At 37.5% G+C, this 14,175-nt stretch overlaps 1 protein-coding gene across 1 annotated transcript in view; it reads left to right on the forward strand.

The window, feature by feature from the left end:
- Nucleotides 1-8,705: 8,705 nt before the first annotated feature.
- LOC128734076 (protein vein) overlaps nt 8,706-14,175 on the forward strand; it is a 78,320-nt gene continuing 72,850 nt past the window's right edge. Inside the window, exons 1-2 of the mRNA XM_053828077.1 lie at nt 8,706-9,207; nt 9,268-10,044. Coding sequence (XP_053684052.1) covers nt 8,706-9,207; nt 9,268-10,044 — 1,279 coding nt within the window. The remainder of the gene's footprint in view (nt 9,208-9,267; nt 10,045-14,175) is intronic.

Below are 14,175 nucleotides of genomic sequence, written 5' to 3' on the forward strand. Positions count from 1 at the left end.
TAACTGATTTATGCTTTCTGCTCACGATGCGGAACCTCATCATGGAAGTAGTTGTCAACCCATATAACGCACAGTGTAACAAAGTGTTGACAAATTTGGCAATTTTATTACCTCTTGCCGACTTGTTGCCAAGTACAGCGATATGGAATGATTCCGTCACAATTAATTTATTGCAGCCATTTGCTAACAATTCCACTGACTTTTGCACACGAGGTAGATACCTGCCATATATTTTACACTGCCAGAAACATTATCCAGAGGTGTCTACCTCATACCTCTACGCACCGAGGGAATGACATGCTTGTGGTTCACTACATTATGTTTGCAGGGGCGTTTACTTTTCCGAATCGAATGACGCAAGCAGCTAGCTATTGTCCAGATCATTTTCTAATTTAAAACACTGAAAGCAAACGAGATTCTCACTAAATACAATTAGTCGCACTACAATCATATGAGGATCTGCAGTAAGCCGTTATTTTTGGATTGTGGGTAATTAACCGAGCTATAAATACCAAAAATAAATGATTATCGGGCCAAGAGCCGTACGTGCTGAATCACCCTATTTTCGGGAAGAAATTTAACGGTGCAAAACATAATAATATTTCTCGCGGAAAACGACCCGGTTATTCATGTATATGCAAATGCAACCACTCAGCAATCAAAACAAACAAGTAGCCAATACTATAAACAAGAGTGTGGGAATCGAGCCGGATTGCACTCTCAACCGCATCAAAGTACCGTTCAGTTTTATGTGGGTGCATTCTTGAACTTAACTTTAGAGTCAAGTTCAAAAAACTCCCGGCAGAAAACCTCAAGTGGAGAGTCAAGTTCAAAAACCTTTGTTTCTAACTACTCTGCAACCTTATTAACTTAAAAGTTCATAAAAGATATTAACACCTATATGAAAATTTATTATGAGAAATGAAAAAGCTCCATAATAGATACAAAAAGTGTACCTATTTATGCTTCCAAAAATAATTTCTTTTCGTCCTTGATAAATGTGTACCTTGATAAACATGTCGCAGATAATTGAAAAAGATTTTATCTATCAGTACTGTATTTTTCCAGTTTCAATAATATAGAAGACGTTTTAAAATGAATTGAAATTTGAAAGAATTTTCCCCTGTTTATAAAAAGAACAGAGCACTAAAAACGGTCTCATACCCAATAGATAATTGTGTCATTATTTGTTATTTGTAACTTATTGATAGTTTTATCCGTCATTAGTTGTCTTAATGAATATGGCTGCGAAGCGACCTTGAAAATGCACGGGCAGTTTTCAAAGCGACCCAAAAACTCAGCATATTTTGACTTAAAGTCGCATAGAAATACAACTTAAATACGTAGCGCCCTTTGGAATAATAAACAATAACAAACAATAACAATAGGAAACAGAAGATAGTAGTAAACAAATATTGAAATTTTAAAAATTAATGTCATTTTAAATTCTTACCAATACTTATAAATATTCGAAATTGCTGATTCGCCTTGTATATGATTGGAAATACTTAATGTCATATAATTACTGCGGCACCAATCAGCGAACAGATCAATTGTCGAATTGGAGTCCTCGCATACAACAATCGTGTGCCAAGAGATAATGACTCTGTGACAGCATTGTGATAAACAACTAAAATAGTTGAGGTCCCAACATACTGTCTTGAGGGACTACAGAATTGGTACTAAACCATCTACATTGTGCCATATCTAGTTTCAAAGCAATTTTACGACTCCTCAAATGCGATTCTAAGCATCGTGACGGATATTTCCAGTTGGATATAAAATATAAAGAAGTGAATTCCAATAAATTAGTAGTTACGAACCTGCCAGGCAAGAAATCCATGCTATGCAATTGAAATATAGTTTTTTATGCTGAACATTCGTCGATCCTAGGCAATAACTTCAAAAATTTCGAGCGGGCGCACAAAGAAGAAATTCCTCGATATTGTTCCACATTACGTTACCCTTCTTGAATCACAGTAGTGCAATGCCATTCCACTCGAAATCCGCACACTGCACTGTGTAACAGCCATCGTAGTCTTAATCAATCTAATAAACTTCCCGGAAAAGCGGTTCTTGTCCATGATATTTCTCTGTCCCCATTCGACCCTAGTTTCCACCGGTTGTCCGTTTTCCACTAAGGAACGTATCCCGGATAGTACCACGAGAAGGTAGAGATAGGAGCTGCTGAATAAGAGGCTGTGAAACTTCCGTGTTCCGTAAGCGAATATAGTTGTTAATTTTATGAATTTATTCCTCGTACGTATATAAATTATAAAATTCCTGTAGCCGAGTAAATTGCATAAGAATGATAACAGAATAGTGATTATAGAGAAACTTTATGTTAAACCTACTTTTAGTGATTTTGCTTTTAGGAACATTAATTTAAATCCGTGAATCCAGTGCACTTTCTGCTTCTCGCTAGGTAGTTTTATGCTTCCTAAAACTATATTAAATGCTGTAAGCTGGCTTGATATTTTATTATTCTCACCTTCTATCCTCGCTCAAGCTACTTTTAGTAAATATAAGTGCACTTTCTATAATTATTTAGCTAGTTTTAAGTTTAAACTTTAGAATATCTTTTAAGTAAATTTAGGAACAGAAATTTCTTAGTAATAAGTTTTACAGAACCTTTTTCCTTTCTATAGCTTCTTTGTTCTGGTTTGTTTACAGTCGAATTGCCCTTTATTTACCCGTCACTGACGAAACGATCCCTCGCATGAGCATGGGTGTAGTTACGTTGCTGGATCAATGTGTTGGACGATGGTTGATCGATACGTACATCTCGACAGGGCGCACTCAACAGTGGTAGTTCTGGAGCGCATTATTCAACAATTTACCATCCATCGCAAATCCGTACAATAAACCAGTGTAGACAAGTGACCAGCATTCCGGATCCATCTTAATAAGCTTTCCTTTCTAGCCGATTTATTGTTTTACAGCTGTCTAATGGTGTTCTTAACTTTGTCTACCATTACGGCTGGCACCGTTGGTTGTAATGCCACTGACGAACTGACGCAACACGGGCGTTTCATTTTTGATTCACAAGACCTTGCAATCAAACGATCACTTGCTTACAAGCGAGCGATCGCTTATGTCAAACAGCAGAGAGATGTGCAAAAGTACACGGGAGGCAGATTTATGCAAAATTCAGTTTGTTTCACCGGAAATCTGTATGAATATTGGAAATAACCCGGTAATTCTTTGTGTATTGCAAAAACAAAGGATAAACTAATTTTTAACGTATTTTGATTCAAATTTTCGGACACAAGTTTTTCAAGGAAAATGTATGGGATGTCATGTCGCGACATGTCGATTCGTCGGTGGTAATGCTCCGATTACAGCTTAGAATCTCTCAGCTTGTATAAAAGATTGCGGTACACAACTTTTTAAGCGTTGCTTCATATGACCCTCCCTAACCCTTACCCCTCATTTATCGCTCTTTCACCTCTACGTTTGATCTCAATCTGTTAGATCCTATCGACCCTGTGCTTCATTACTTGCTTCCACCGTTCCCTCCGTTTACCGTAAAAAACTACTGTTATAAAAAAATAATTATATGCCAGACCTCATTTCAAGGTCAATACAAAAATCACGTAGTTGGTCAACCGATTCATTGCTTATCTAGTCGCCATGGTTTTCTCCCTGGGCGCCATTGTGGCGCTAGTCGCTCGTCGTTCTGCCTTCCGGTTACCCTCACGGTCGTCCATCGTTTCAGTTTTGATGAGAACGCTGCACTTGCTCCAATTTTGCACTCTATTGTCGGAAGATTAGGACCACTGCGACCATTATTTTGATTTATTCTTCATTCTGCAAACTTTTACTTCTCAAGACTGAGTTTTTTAATAAAATTGGTGGACAAGACACAAACACGTATCACTCTTACAACATTTAAAGATAAAAACAATATTAACAAAAATTATTTTTACCTACGAGTCGACCGGTTTCAGGCATTCTATGCCTATCATCAGGACGATGCCGATGTCCAACTGATTACGCATTGTTTATCTGGTTGTATCCACGTCGAAGAGCGGGAGAAATTGTTAACTTGATCTCACTTTTTTGCCAATCCAAAGAGAGGGGAAATTATTGGTGGATCATCTCCATTCATAAGAGGTTTCTCTGCATTGGCGATATACATTGATTCCCATGCATTTAGCAGTGAAACCTTCTTAATGGATTTGATTAATTTCGCACTCTCTTATCTTTATCTTATCTCTTATCTTTAAATGTTGTAAGAGTGATACGTGTTTGTGTCTTGTCCACCAATTTTATTATTGTGGTGCTCTTACGGTGGCGCGAAAGCAAGAAAAACTGAGTTTTTTCTTCCGGAAGATTTGAGCTCGCTAATTTTGATATTTAGACAAGAAGAAATGTCAACATTTATGTTGAATATCAATGACAAATTTAGTAAATAACGCCATTACAAATATTATATAAAGTTTTTGTCCTCCAGGTGTTGGGCCACTGAAGGGAGGGGGGCGAAACAAAGTGAACAAAGTGAATTTTTTAATCGAGCATTTTTGGACGATTTTCGGGAATTTCGTTGTTTGAATTTCCATTTCTGTTTCGTGCTAGAAGCGTTAACTCAAATCGTACATTCATTTTTCGACTTTTTCAGAATGTAGAGCCCATGGACAATTGATTTTATAAAAAAAAAATTAACTCATATCGTTAAAATTATTTTTTTGCCCCCCGATTTTTCAAGCCAATTTATAAGGGGGTGTGACAAAAACTTTAAAAACAATTTGCAATGGCCTAAACTGAGAAATACAACAAGCCTGCGTCAAGTTTTTATCACTGTTTTCCACTTTTAATGAAAGGAGTCAAGAACGAAAGATAAGCTTGTTTTATTAACTTTTTATTTTGTGTGTCATGAATAATTCAATAAAAAGTCCTTTGTCTAGTTTTGTCAAGCTTGCCAATCAATATAGTTTGGGCTATCCTTAATGAGATTAGATTAGTCAGATGAGTTTTACCGATGAGTGAGATTTTTTACCTTTGTTATACTATATAACAAAGGTTTAGAAATTGGTCGAAAAACACGAAATTGATCCGAGGCCCGTGGGGCCGAATCACATATACCAATCGATAGAGCTCGACAAACTGAGCAATGTCTGTGTGTGTGTGTATGTGTGTATGTGTGTATGTGTGTATGTGTGTATGTGTGTATGTGTGTATGTGTGTATGTGCAGCTCATTTTCTATCGCCTGTTTCTCGAAGATGGCTGAGCCGATTTGATCGCTTTTACTTTTGTTTGAAAGGTATTATTGTCTAGTATATCACTATTGAATTGCTTTGCGGTCCGACGTTTCGTTTAAAAGTTATAAGCAAAAATGTGAAAACTACGTGACACGCGTTTCTCCTGAACTACGCAACCAATTTTAACGATCTTAGTACCAAACGAAAGCTCTTGCTGTTACTAAACTTTTTACCAAGTTTTATTGAAAACGGACAAGCAGTTTAAAAGTTAGCCTTAAAAAACCATTTTTGATAAGGTTCAAATGATCGCCTGTTTCTCAGAGATGGCCAAGCCGATTTATACGCTATTAGTTTTATTTGGCAGGTAATATAACCGGATAGATCACTATTGAATGGTTTTTGGATTGGACGTTTAATTTGAAAGTTATGAGCAATCGTATACACCACACCAAAATTAACAATAATTTACAATGATTTTAACCAAGATAATTTACCTAATTTCAATTATTTTAATATCAAACGAGAGGTTTTGACACTACGAATATATATGCAAAATTTCATAAGAATTGGTTTTACCGGTCAAAAGATATCAATTCTCGAACGCTCGCGCCTACTTTTGCAACACAGTTACTCGCGCGCTCAATAACCCAAAACCAAAGAAAACGTGCGCGCTAGAGTTTCGACTAGGAAAACTTGTTTTTAAGTTTATCGAACCTTTGGAAGAGTTTCTTGAAATTGAATGCTCTATCATCTGGTGCAATTTAAATTTGGATTAATCCCCCTAAAAGTGAAAAAATTTTTTTTCAGTTTCAATATAACACATTGATATGTTCTGCAAAGTTTTAGAGCATATTATTACAAGAAATTTTGCTGAAGACTGTAACCTGAGATAGAAGCGAAGACAGAGAAATCTTATTGTTTCTGTATTTGTAAAATCAGCTTTTCTATTTTAGCTCTTTTTGTAATTGTTGTATGACTTTTTCATGTGTTACAAAGTTATACAAATAGTAAAAATACACAACTTTGCTGAAAATAGTATACCTCTATGTTTGCTTGTTTAGGAACTGTAGAACTTTGATTATAAAAATACCCTGATTTTAACCCCGAATTACTCGACTACCAACTGACGGATACATTTTAAACATTTTACATTTGCTGATAGTTTTGCTACATACAGACATCATTTTTCCATATGAAGTAACGTGAAAAAATTCCAGTTTGGGGCCAATAGCGGTACACCCACGGTTGCCAGTATGCCAGATAAATCTGGATTTTGCCAGATTTTTGATTGCGCGCCAGACCAACAGACAAAGCTTAAAACCTTCCAGATATTTGGCACTGTGCCAGATTTTCGATTATCCGTCTTGCAAAAATGTCATCACTTCTAATTTTGGAAAAAAATTTGCATCTACGGTGAGCAAAACGAGCAAGATTTTTTCAGGAAAACGCCTCCCCATCGGACTAATTTACCACCAGATTTTTGCCAGACACTTTTATTCGTGTTCGCCAGATTTTCGGGAAAACCTGGTGGCAACCTTGGGTACACCTCACATGCTGCTTGCTTCGTTTCTGTACTCTCGGTTTATGCTGATCTATTTTCCTAACAATTTAAAGTATTATTGCATTGAATAATTCAGACATTTTGCTGAACATTTTTTTGAAGAATATACGTTAGTTAAACACCGATTGGTAAATATGGCATTCAAAAACCTACACATGTTATTCAGTATACAACAGCGTGAGTAACCGAAGGTTAATAAAAATTGATGAAATTTTTTCAAGAAAACCTTATTGATGCATAGTTATGCATAGTTTAAAAACCTATAAACTAGACCTTTACTACGCAATGTATATGTTAAAGAATAATATTTCTTCTTACAACTTACTTTTACTTGCACTTACCCACATTAGTAACAACTTACTCAGCAATTTCATGAGAAAAAGAACTATCAAAATTTGTAAGTGCTACTATTTTGTTCAAATTTTGTAAGCTTATTCAATTTCCAAAATTTTTATGTAAACCAACGCACAATGCAACGTTTACTAATAGATGAATTATGTTCCGAAGACTTGTCGATTTCTATCTCAAATAGCAAGTAAGACCGTATAACAAAGGTTCCTTTCACCAATAGGTGGATTAAATCAGGTTTTTTTAGATTCAATTTTCTATAAATTGTCTGTTTCAATTCACCATACACCATAACTACCATAACACACTTTTTTATATTTTTCAGAAATTTCATTATGTATCTACATCCAAATTGAAACATAAGATGGGGCACGCGCCACAGTCAGCCCCAACCTGATCACGCCAGTCAGTGCCGCCCACATAAACATCCGGTGTCTGGTAGTCATTTTTTTGCCAAAGTATTGCTTCTGCATTGCAATACCGCTTCAACATAACGATTACACTTCTCGTAAAAGATTTTAAGTTTTCTTGGTACAAACATCAAACCGCCGCCCACTCAGGTGGCAAAAATTGAAACATGATGAAAATAAAGTAAAACCCATCCCACCACCGATGCTAATTGTGGATCAGCAGACTTATTTCATTCAAGAATAGGATCGGTCACTCAGGGAAAGCTGATTCAGTTTTTACGCCCCGAAGCTCACTCTAAAACCGCTCGAGACAATCCAAAGTGACATGTTATGATAAATAAAATCATGTTGTACGCCAATGGTGGAGGCCATGCGTTGGCGGTGAATTTCGTTGAAACTAGTTATTTTCAGATGAATTGTTGTGCATATAAACAAACTGTTGTGTGAATTTGAATTAGCATGATTTAGTGATACATAATGTACAATAATATAATCGTTTATAAGCGCAGTACACACAAAATAACAAAATCTATTCTCTTTTCTTTTTTTTTGCAGATTCAATGCATCACTTTACCAGAAGAAAATTTTCGACGTGAATAGAGCCAATCGCAATTGCTTAGTCAAATGTAGTCCCTTGAAAAATTTGTGTTATACTTTAGAATTTCAAGTTTACATAGTTCGTGCTGTAGATAAGAAGAGTGAAAAGTTATTGTTTGATGTTTGCTTTGGCGAATGTTTCCTATTCCCGGCATAAGTGTTTGAATTAACAGAAAAAGTGAAAAGTCGTTTGAGTATTTATTTGTTTTCCACTCAGTTGTTAGTTGTCATACTTCGACGCACGTTTCGTGCCCGGAAAAATCATGAAGAAAATACTTGACACTCATCAGTACCGATCAACGAAAAAGTTTAAACTAATATTGAAAATTCGAGCCAATCGTTACCGTGAGGCTCCCTAGAGAATTTTATAGCCAGCAATTGAAAGCATCCTTCTGCGTGAGGCGCATTCGCCGCCCAGCCTCATCGCAGGCTTGTGAGGAGGACTTCATTCTGAGAGAGCATCACCCAGGAGCTGTAGTAGTAGTAGTATTAGTAGCGGATATTAAAATATTTGGGTCCCGTTCCTCCTAGAAGCGGTTGGTGCTTAGGGCCTAGGCAACCATCCCGGCCCCTCTACACCGGACGCCATGTACTTGCGCAAATGGAGTCCCATTAAATATTTAATGTACTTATGGCTAGCAATTCTTGTGTGGATATTCTGTCGGTGTGAAAGTGCCGCCACGATGCACTTGGCACCAGCCTCATCGTACGCCAGTATCAGTAGTGTCATTGATGATGATGGTAGTAGTAGCAGCATCAGCAGCAGTAGTAGTAGTGGTAGTATAAATAGTATAGCAAAGCTGTTTGCCAACGGAAATCGCAATCGGGTGGCAACGGCAAGTCCTAAAAGTGATACTAGTGAGTTAGTGGATTCCACGAGTCCGTACCAGTGGCGCCCTCCACGATGGCTATTCACACCAGAATCGACCAGTCAGCGGTCAACATCTCAAACCACTTCACACTTTACCAAAGCTGCCAGCAGCAGCGATCGCCGGCGGCCGCCAGTTCAAGTGGCGGACCTTCCGAGCTATCGTCCAATTAATTACGTTAATCGTGTGCTTGTAGAGACAGCTAATAAACAGCTGATAAATCCCTTGCACTTGAAAAATCAACAACGTCAAAAGCAACAACAACAGCAACAACAACAACAACAACAGCAGCAGCAACTGCCGAAACTGCCAGCAAGCCTAAGTCAATCCCCTACAAACCATGATAGTCCCAAAACCAACAGCAGTAACAACAGTAGCAGTAGTAGTATTAATAGCACCAGTAGTAGTACTAGTATTAGCGTTGAAAGTGCCTCACAGGCGGAGGAACAACTGCAGCTCCAATGGCGGCTGCGTATGAACCAAAAACGAGCACGGCGACTTGCCCATCGCTTGCAGCTGACGGAATCAACTAGCGATTCCTTGACCCTTGCAAATCGCAACCGACGTGATTCGATACGTCCGGGCGCAGTTGGTTCCTCTGTCGGTTCACATCCGAACCAGCAGCCGTTCCGGCGGCCTGGAGGCGTAGGAGGTGGGCCAGGTTCAACTCGCCGTTACTGTTCGGCTCGCGATCCGACCACTCTTGCATTCGAGGCACCAATCGTATTCGAAGGCAAAGTTAAGTCGATGAGCAGCGACCGGCGGGCCAACTTTTCCGTGACATTCGAAATTGTGGCCATCCACAAGAAGCACACCAAATTCTACCTGCCCAACAATGTGCGACTGCAGTTTTCCTATCGGAACTTTAGCGAGTGCGACATCTACCGGGAAACGTACCGGGAGCGGGGTATAGTGCGCGACGAACTCGAACAGGGCAAAGTGTACTTTCTGTTTGTGAAGCAACTCGATCTTGGCAACTTCTCCATTCTCGGGCAGCCAATCCGGAAGACCAGACGCACCACCAACGGAGTGCAGGACGGGGTTAGTGACAAATATGGTGAGTAAATGCAATTTACGATACAATCACAATCGGTTTAATAAATTATTTTGTACAATTAAATTTTAAAAAATTAGAACAAATTTCTAAGTCGATTTTTATATTAATGTTCAAATATATATATTATTATTTGGTGCTGCGATGTTTTTTGAGAGGGGAAACATTAGGTATTGCTTTCTGATCGCATAAATGACAAAACTGCCACCCGACCAAATGGCTTATTCTTCTAAAGGTATTTATAACCTCTTTAAAAATCAGGTCATTAGCTGAAGTAGTCTTATAACGTTTCGCTGAAAGCAACAATAAAACCGATAATGCTTTTCACTGCTGGACAGCTACCGCCATATTTAATTACGATTTTCGCATAAAGCATACAGCTTGCTCTGCTAAAAAACTATTCACTGTCAGGTCATCTTGATCGATTTAGTTTACAGCGACCATGATTAGATATCTCATAGAATAATTAATAAATTTTTAGTAGTTTTCGTTGGTTTACAACATATGCGCATTAAATTTTATCGTGCATATAAATGTGTCGATAAAATCAACGGGCAGTCGAAATTTTGCAATTTACAAAAACTGATGGTTTTAACAAAATAAATATATTCAGTTAGTTAATCTCAATTTCTAACAGAATTATTTTAGTTGATTCCTGTGACAGGAAAATCTTTTGATAACATGTTCGTTTCTGCAATACATTTGCTTTGATGAATTTGTTTGCAAGCTAAAATAAAATACTAGAATATGGCAATACGTCGACCAACATTAGAGAAGGGCGGAAAGCCAAACGTCAAACAGAACGAGTGAGAGTTCATTTTCCTATGCTGCTTCAGCAAAAAATAACTCTCACTCGGTCTGTTTGACGTTTGGCTTATTCGCCCTTTTCTAATGTTGGCCGACATATGGCCTCGCAAAAAAATGGTTTCGGTGTTAAACTCTAATATGCTTCATAATAACAGCAATAAATCTGATTGATCACGGTGTTACCGTTTTAATAGTTCTATAAAACTAAAAGATTTATTACGGCTTGACAACCTACTGTAATTAGATCAATTTTGATTGGTGCGCCATATTGTATTGCTACGCCTTTATGCCTAGTAAGTTTATAAGATACGTGGTACAACCAACTAGTTTTATCGTGGTAATGTAAACAATAAGTTTGATTTATTAACAGTTTTATTTTGGTTTTGTAGCAAGCTTAACGTGTGCTTTGACTCCTCGGAACAGCCTCGAAGAAATAGCCTTCAGTTGCTGTTTTTCGAATTATTGCTCATAAAGATCATCCTTGATCTTTAGTGTATAAAAAAATCAAACAAAACCACGAGAAAACATAATAGTTGCCCTGGCAAAAATGTGCATTTGGAAACAGCACAGACAAACAGACGAGACACTCGCGATAATTCCATCGTCCAATCAAAAACCACTCATTTTTCAAAAAAGCATGTTTCGCAACATGGCTACACCGCGGCGCGCGAGTGTTGCTTTGAGTTTTCAGTATAAAATCATTCAAATGTACAACACTACAACATAAAACCCTGCAAATGCAAGCTACTCCTCAACATGCATAACAGAGGGTGCTAGTGTACAAGCAAAATGTGCAGGACGATGGTTTTTAAAGGATTTTCTTCTAAGTGTCATGTCAGTTCGTCAGTGGAAACAGTTTAACAAAATCAAGACCAAAACTATTGATGTCATGTTACCTTACAGAAAACAAGGATTGTTTTTATTACCAACCCTTCCGAGTTATTTTACCAATTAAATTTCATTTTATCATCGTTGCCACAACACAATATATTTTCTTTTCACTACACTTCCAATGGAATGTCAACATGCGGATGCATAAAGAATTCTGTTTTATTTTTCTGGCGTACTTCCAAAGCAGAGACATTAAATTTGTCTAGGTTTTCTAGGTATTTTATGAGATTCGGTAACTTGTTTCTAAGAACCCGTTAAAACTTTGATGACGTCTTTTCCAATCAATCACGAAGCGTGGATTGCCAGTTTGACAATGCTTAATTATTTTCAATTTTTCATTAGTGCAAGAATCAATATTTTTACTTCATTTATAGAATATTTTCCGATCGATTGGTGTGAAAATACTGAAGATCGATCCGAAAACTGCTAAGTTATTAGTGTTCAAAACCTGACGACTTTTCGAAATAGATTTTTTTGGAATGGCCCTCTGTACCAGCTACGTTCCAGAAAAACGTAGTGTTATGTTAAAAAGAAGTAATGCAAAATGCGTATTTACACATCCTAGTGAGCTGCTCACGCTTACGAGCTGTTGGCATTCACTTGCCTCGTGAGCGGGCTGAACAGGACTACGCTACGAGGCTGTGCACTCACGAGAAAGAGAATGTATGCATACACACTAACAGCGGTTGTTTTTCGTATGCTTTCATCGACATTTCATCAAAGCGACACTTTATTTATTCTAAGCCCGACGTTTCGAGGTATTTAACATCATTTTCAAGGAGAATATAAAATTATAACATATTTTACATCGTTTTTAATTATAACAATAGAACGTCATACAGAACCACGAATCGTCTTTTGTCTGATGGCTTCTGCTGAAGGTTTTAACTAGTCACATTGATTAATAATACTTGCATTAATCGAGCTTAAAATAGGGTAACGGCACCAGTTTTCGCCACCCTAGGGGTACAAAAGTGTTTTATAGATATTTGGAATGCCATAATTAGCATAACATATTAAATAATTTAAACATAGTTATGTACTGAACCAGTATAATATGACTCCAATCCGTTAATCACAGACTAACAGACGTAACACTGAAGCCTCATTCCATCGTCAATAAAAACGATCATTTCAAATTTTCGCTTAAGGCAAGACTCAAACAACAGTCGCTGCGTGAGAACACCGCTTGCCTGCGCTGGGGCTGATGTCAGATATTATACAAGTAAATTTATAGCATTGCTAGATTTATAGCAACCTACTCTGCGTAGCGCGAAGACTGCACCAGGTGATGCTAGTGTTTTTCCCAACTTTTAGGGGTGTCAAAGAAACAATGTTTTGTTAGAAAATTTGTTCGAAGTGTTACGTCTGTTAGTCTGTGCCTTAATGGTTATATAACTCAAATTGACATTATTTTTAGGTGGTGTCGTCATATTGAAATGATTTAAACATGACCCACTTTTCGCTATTGGCGAATGTCAATGGACTATTCCTGAGCACATCGCGGAAACCAGTTAAGCGGTTGTTTTTCAACGGAAATTCATTCTGTTTTCACAATTCAATTGAAAATTAATTCTATTTTTCGGAAAAAATATAAACATTAATGAATTTTCTGACTAGAACCGGATGCAAACGATGCTTCTGCGGGTGGCGAAAACTGGAGCACAGAAATGACGAAAACTGGGTCTTGGGGGTCGAAAACTAGTGCCTCAACATGCATCACAAATTTTACATTTACAACGACTTTTTCAAATATTTGGGCTTAACTTTTTTGCTGAAAACGTAGCAAAAATGTTTCTCTTGTAGGCTAAACAATTACCATCGTTATGAAACTATATGGCAAACAATCTCGGTTTTCTTGTTTGCTGTCCGAAAAAGTGGCGATTTCTGGTGTCGTTACCCTCCCAAGTAACAATTTGGGTTTTATTGCACTCTTATGATGGTATTTAAGACCAAAATTGGTCTTGAAGACCACCATACGAGTACAATAAAACTCACATTGTTGCTTGGGCTATAATAATGTTAAATACAAAATTATTCAAATTTCGATTTATGCATATTGTAACGAACAAATTCAAAACTCACTGTATTCAAACGAAATTCATGCAGATCGTTTTCACATCATAGTTTGCATATCATTTTTTTCCCAGTTCACCCAATGTTCGTTCTTTGAAAAAAAAATCATTGACTTTCTCATGAAAAAGTGCAAAATATCTTGACCAGTGTAAATCGATACAAAAATGATAAAAGCTGCAAAAGTTGCCAACAATTCGTTGCAAAAACGGGTCAAAGATCAAAATAAAGCCCTCGGATCGGTATTTCTTAATCCACCTAGAGCTCAGGCGGAGTATGGGAGCGGCTGGTGCACTCTGTTAAAGTGGCAATTGGAATGATTGTTGAAACACCACGCAAATCAGACGTTTAGACGCTGGGGAC

The sequence above is a fragment of the Sabethes cyaneus genome, chromosome 2 (assembly GCF_943734655.1).
Source record: "Sabethes cyaneus chromosome 2, idSabCyanKW18_F2, whole genome shotgun sequence".
Taxonomy (NCBI): domain Eukaryota; kingdom Metazoa; phylum Arthropoda; class Insecta; order Diptera; family Culicidae; genus Sabethes; species Sabethes cyaneus.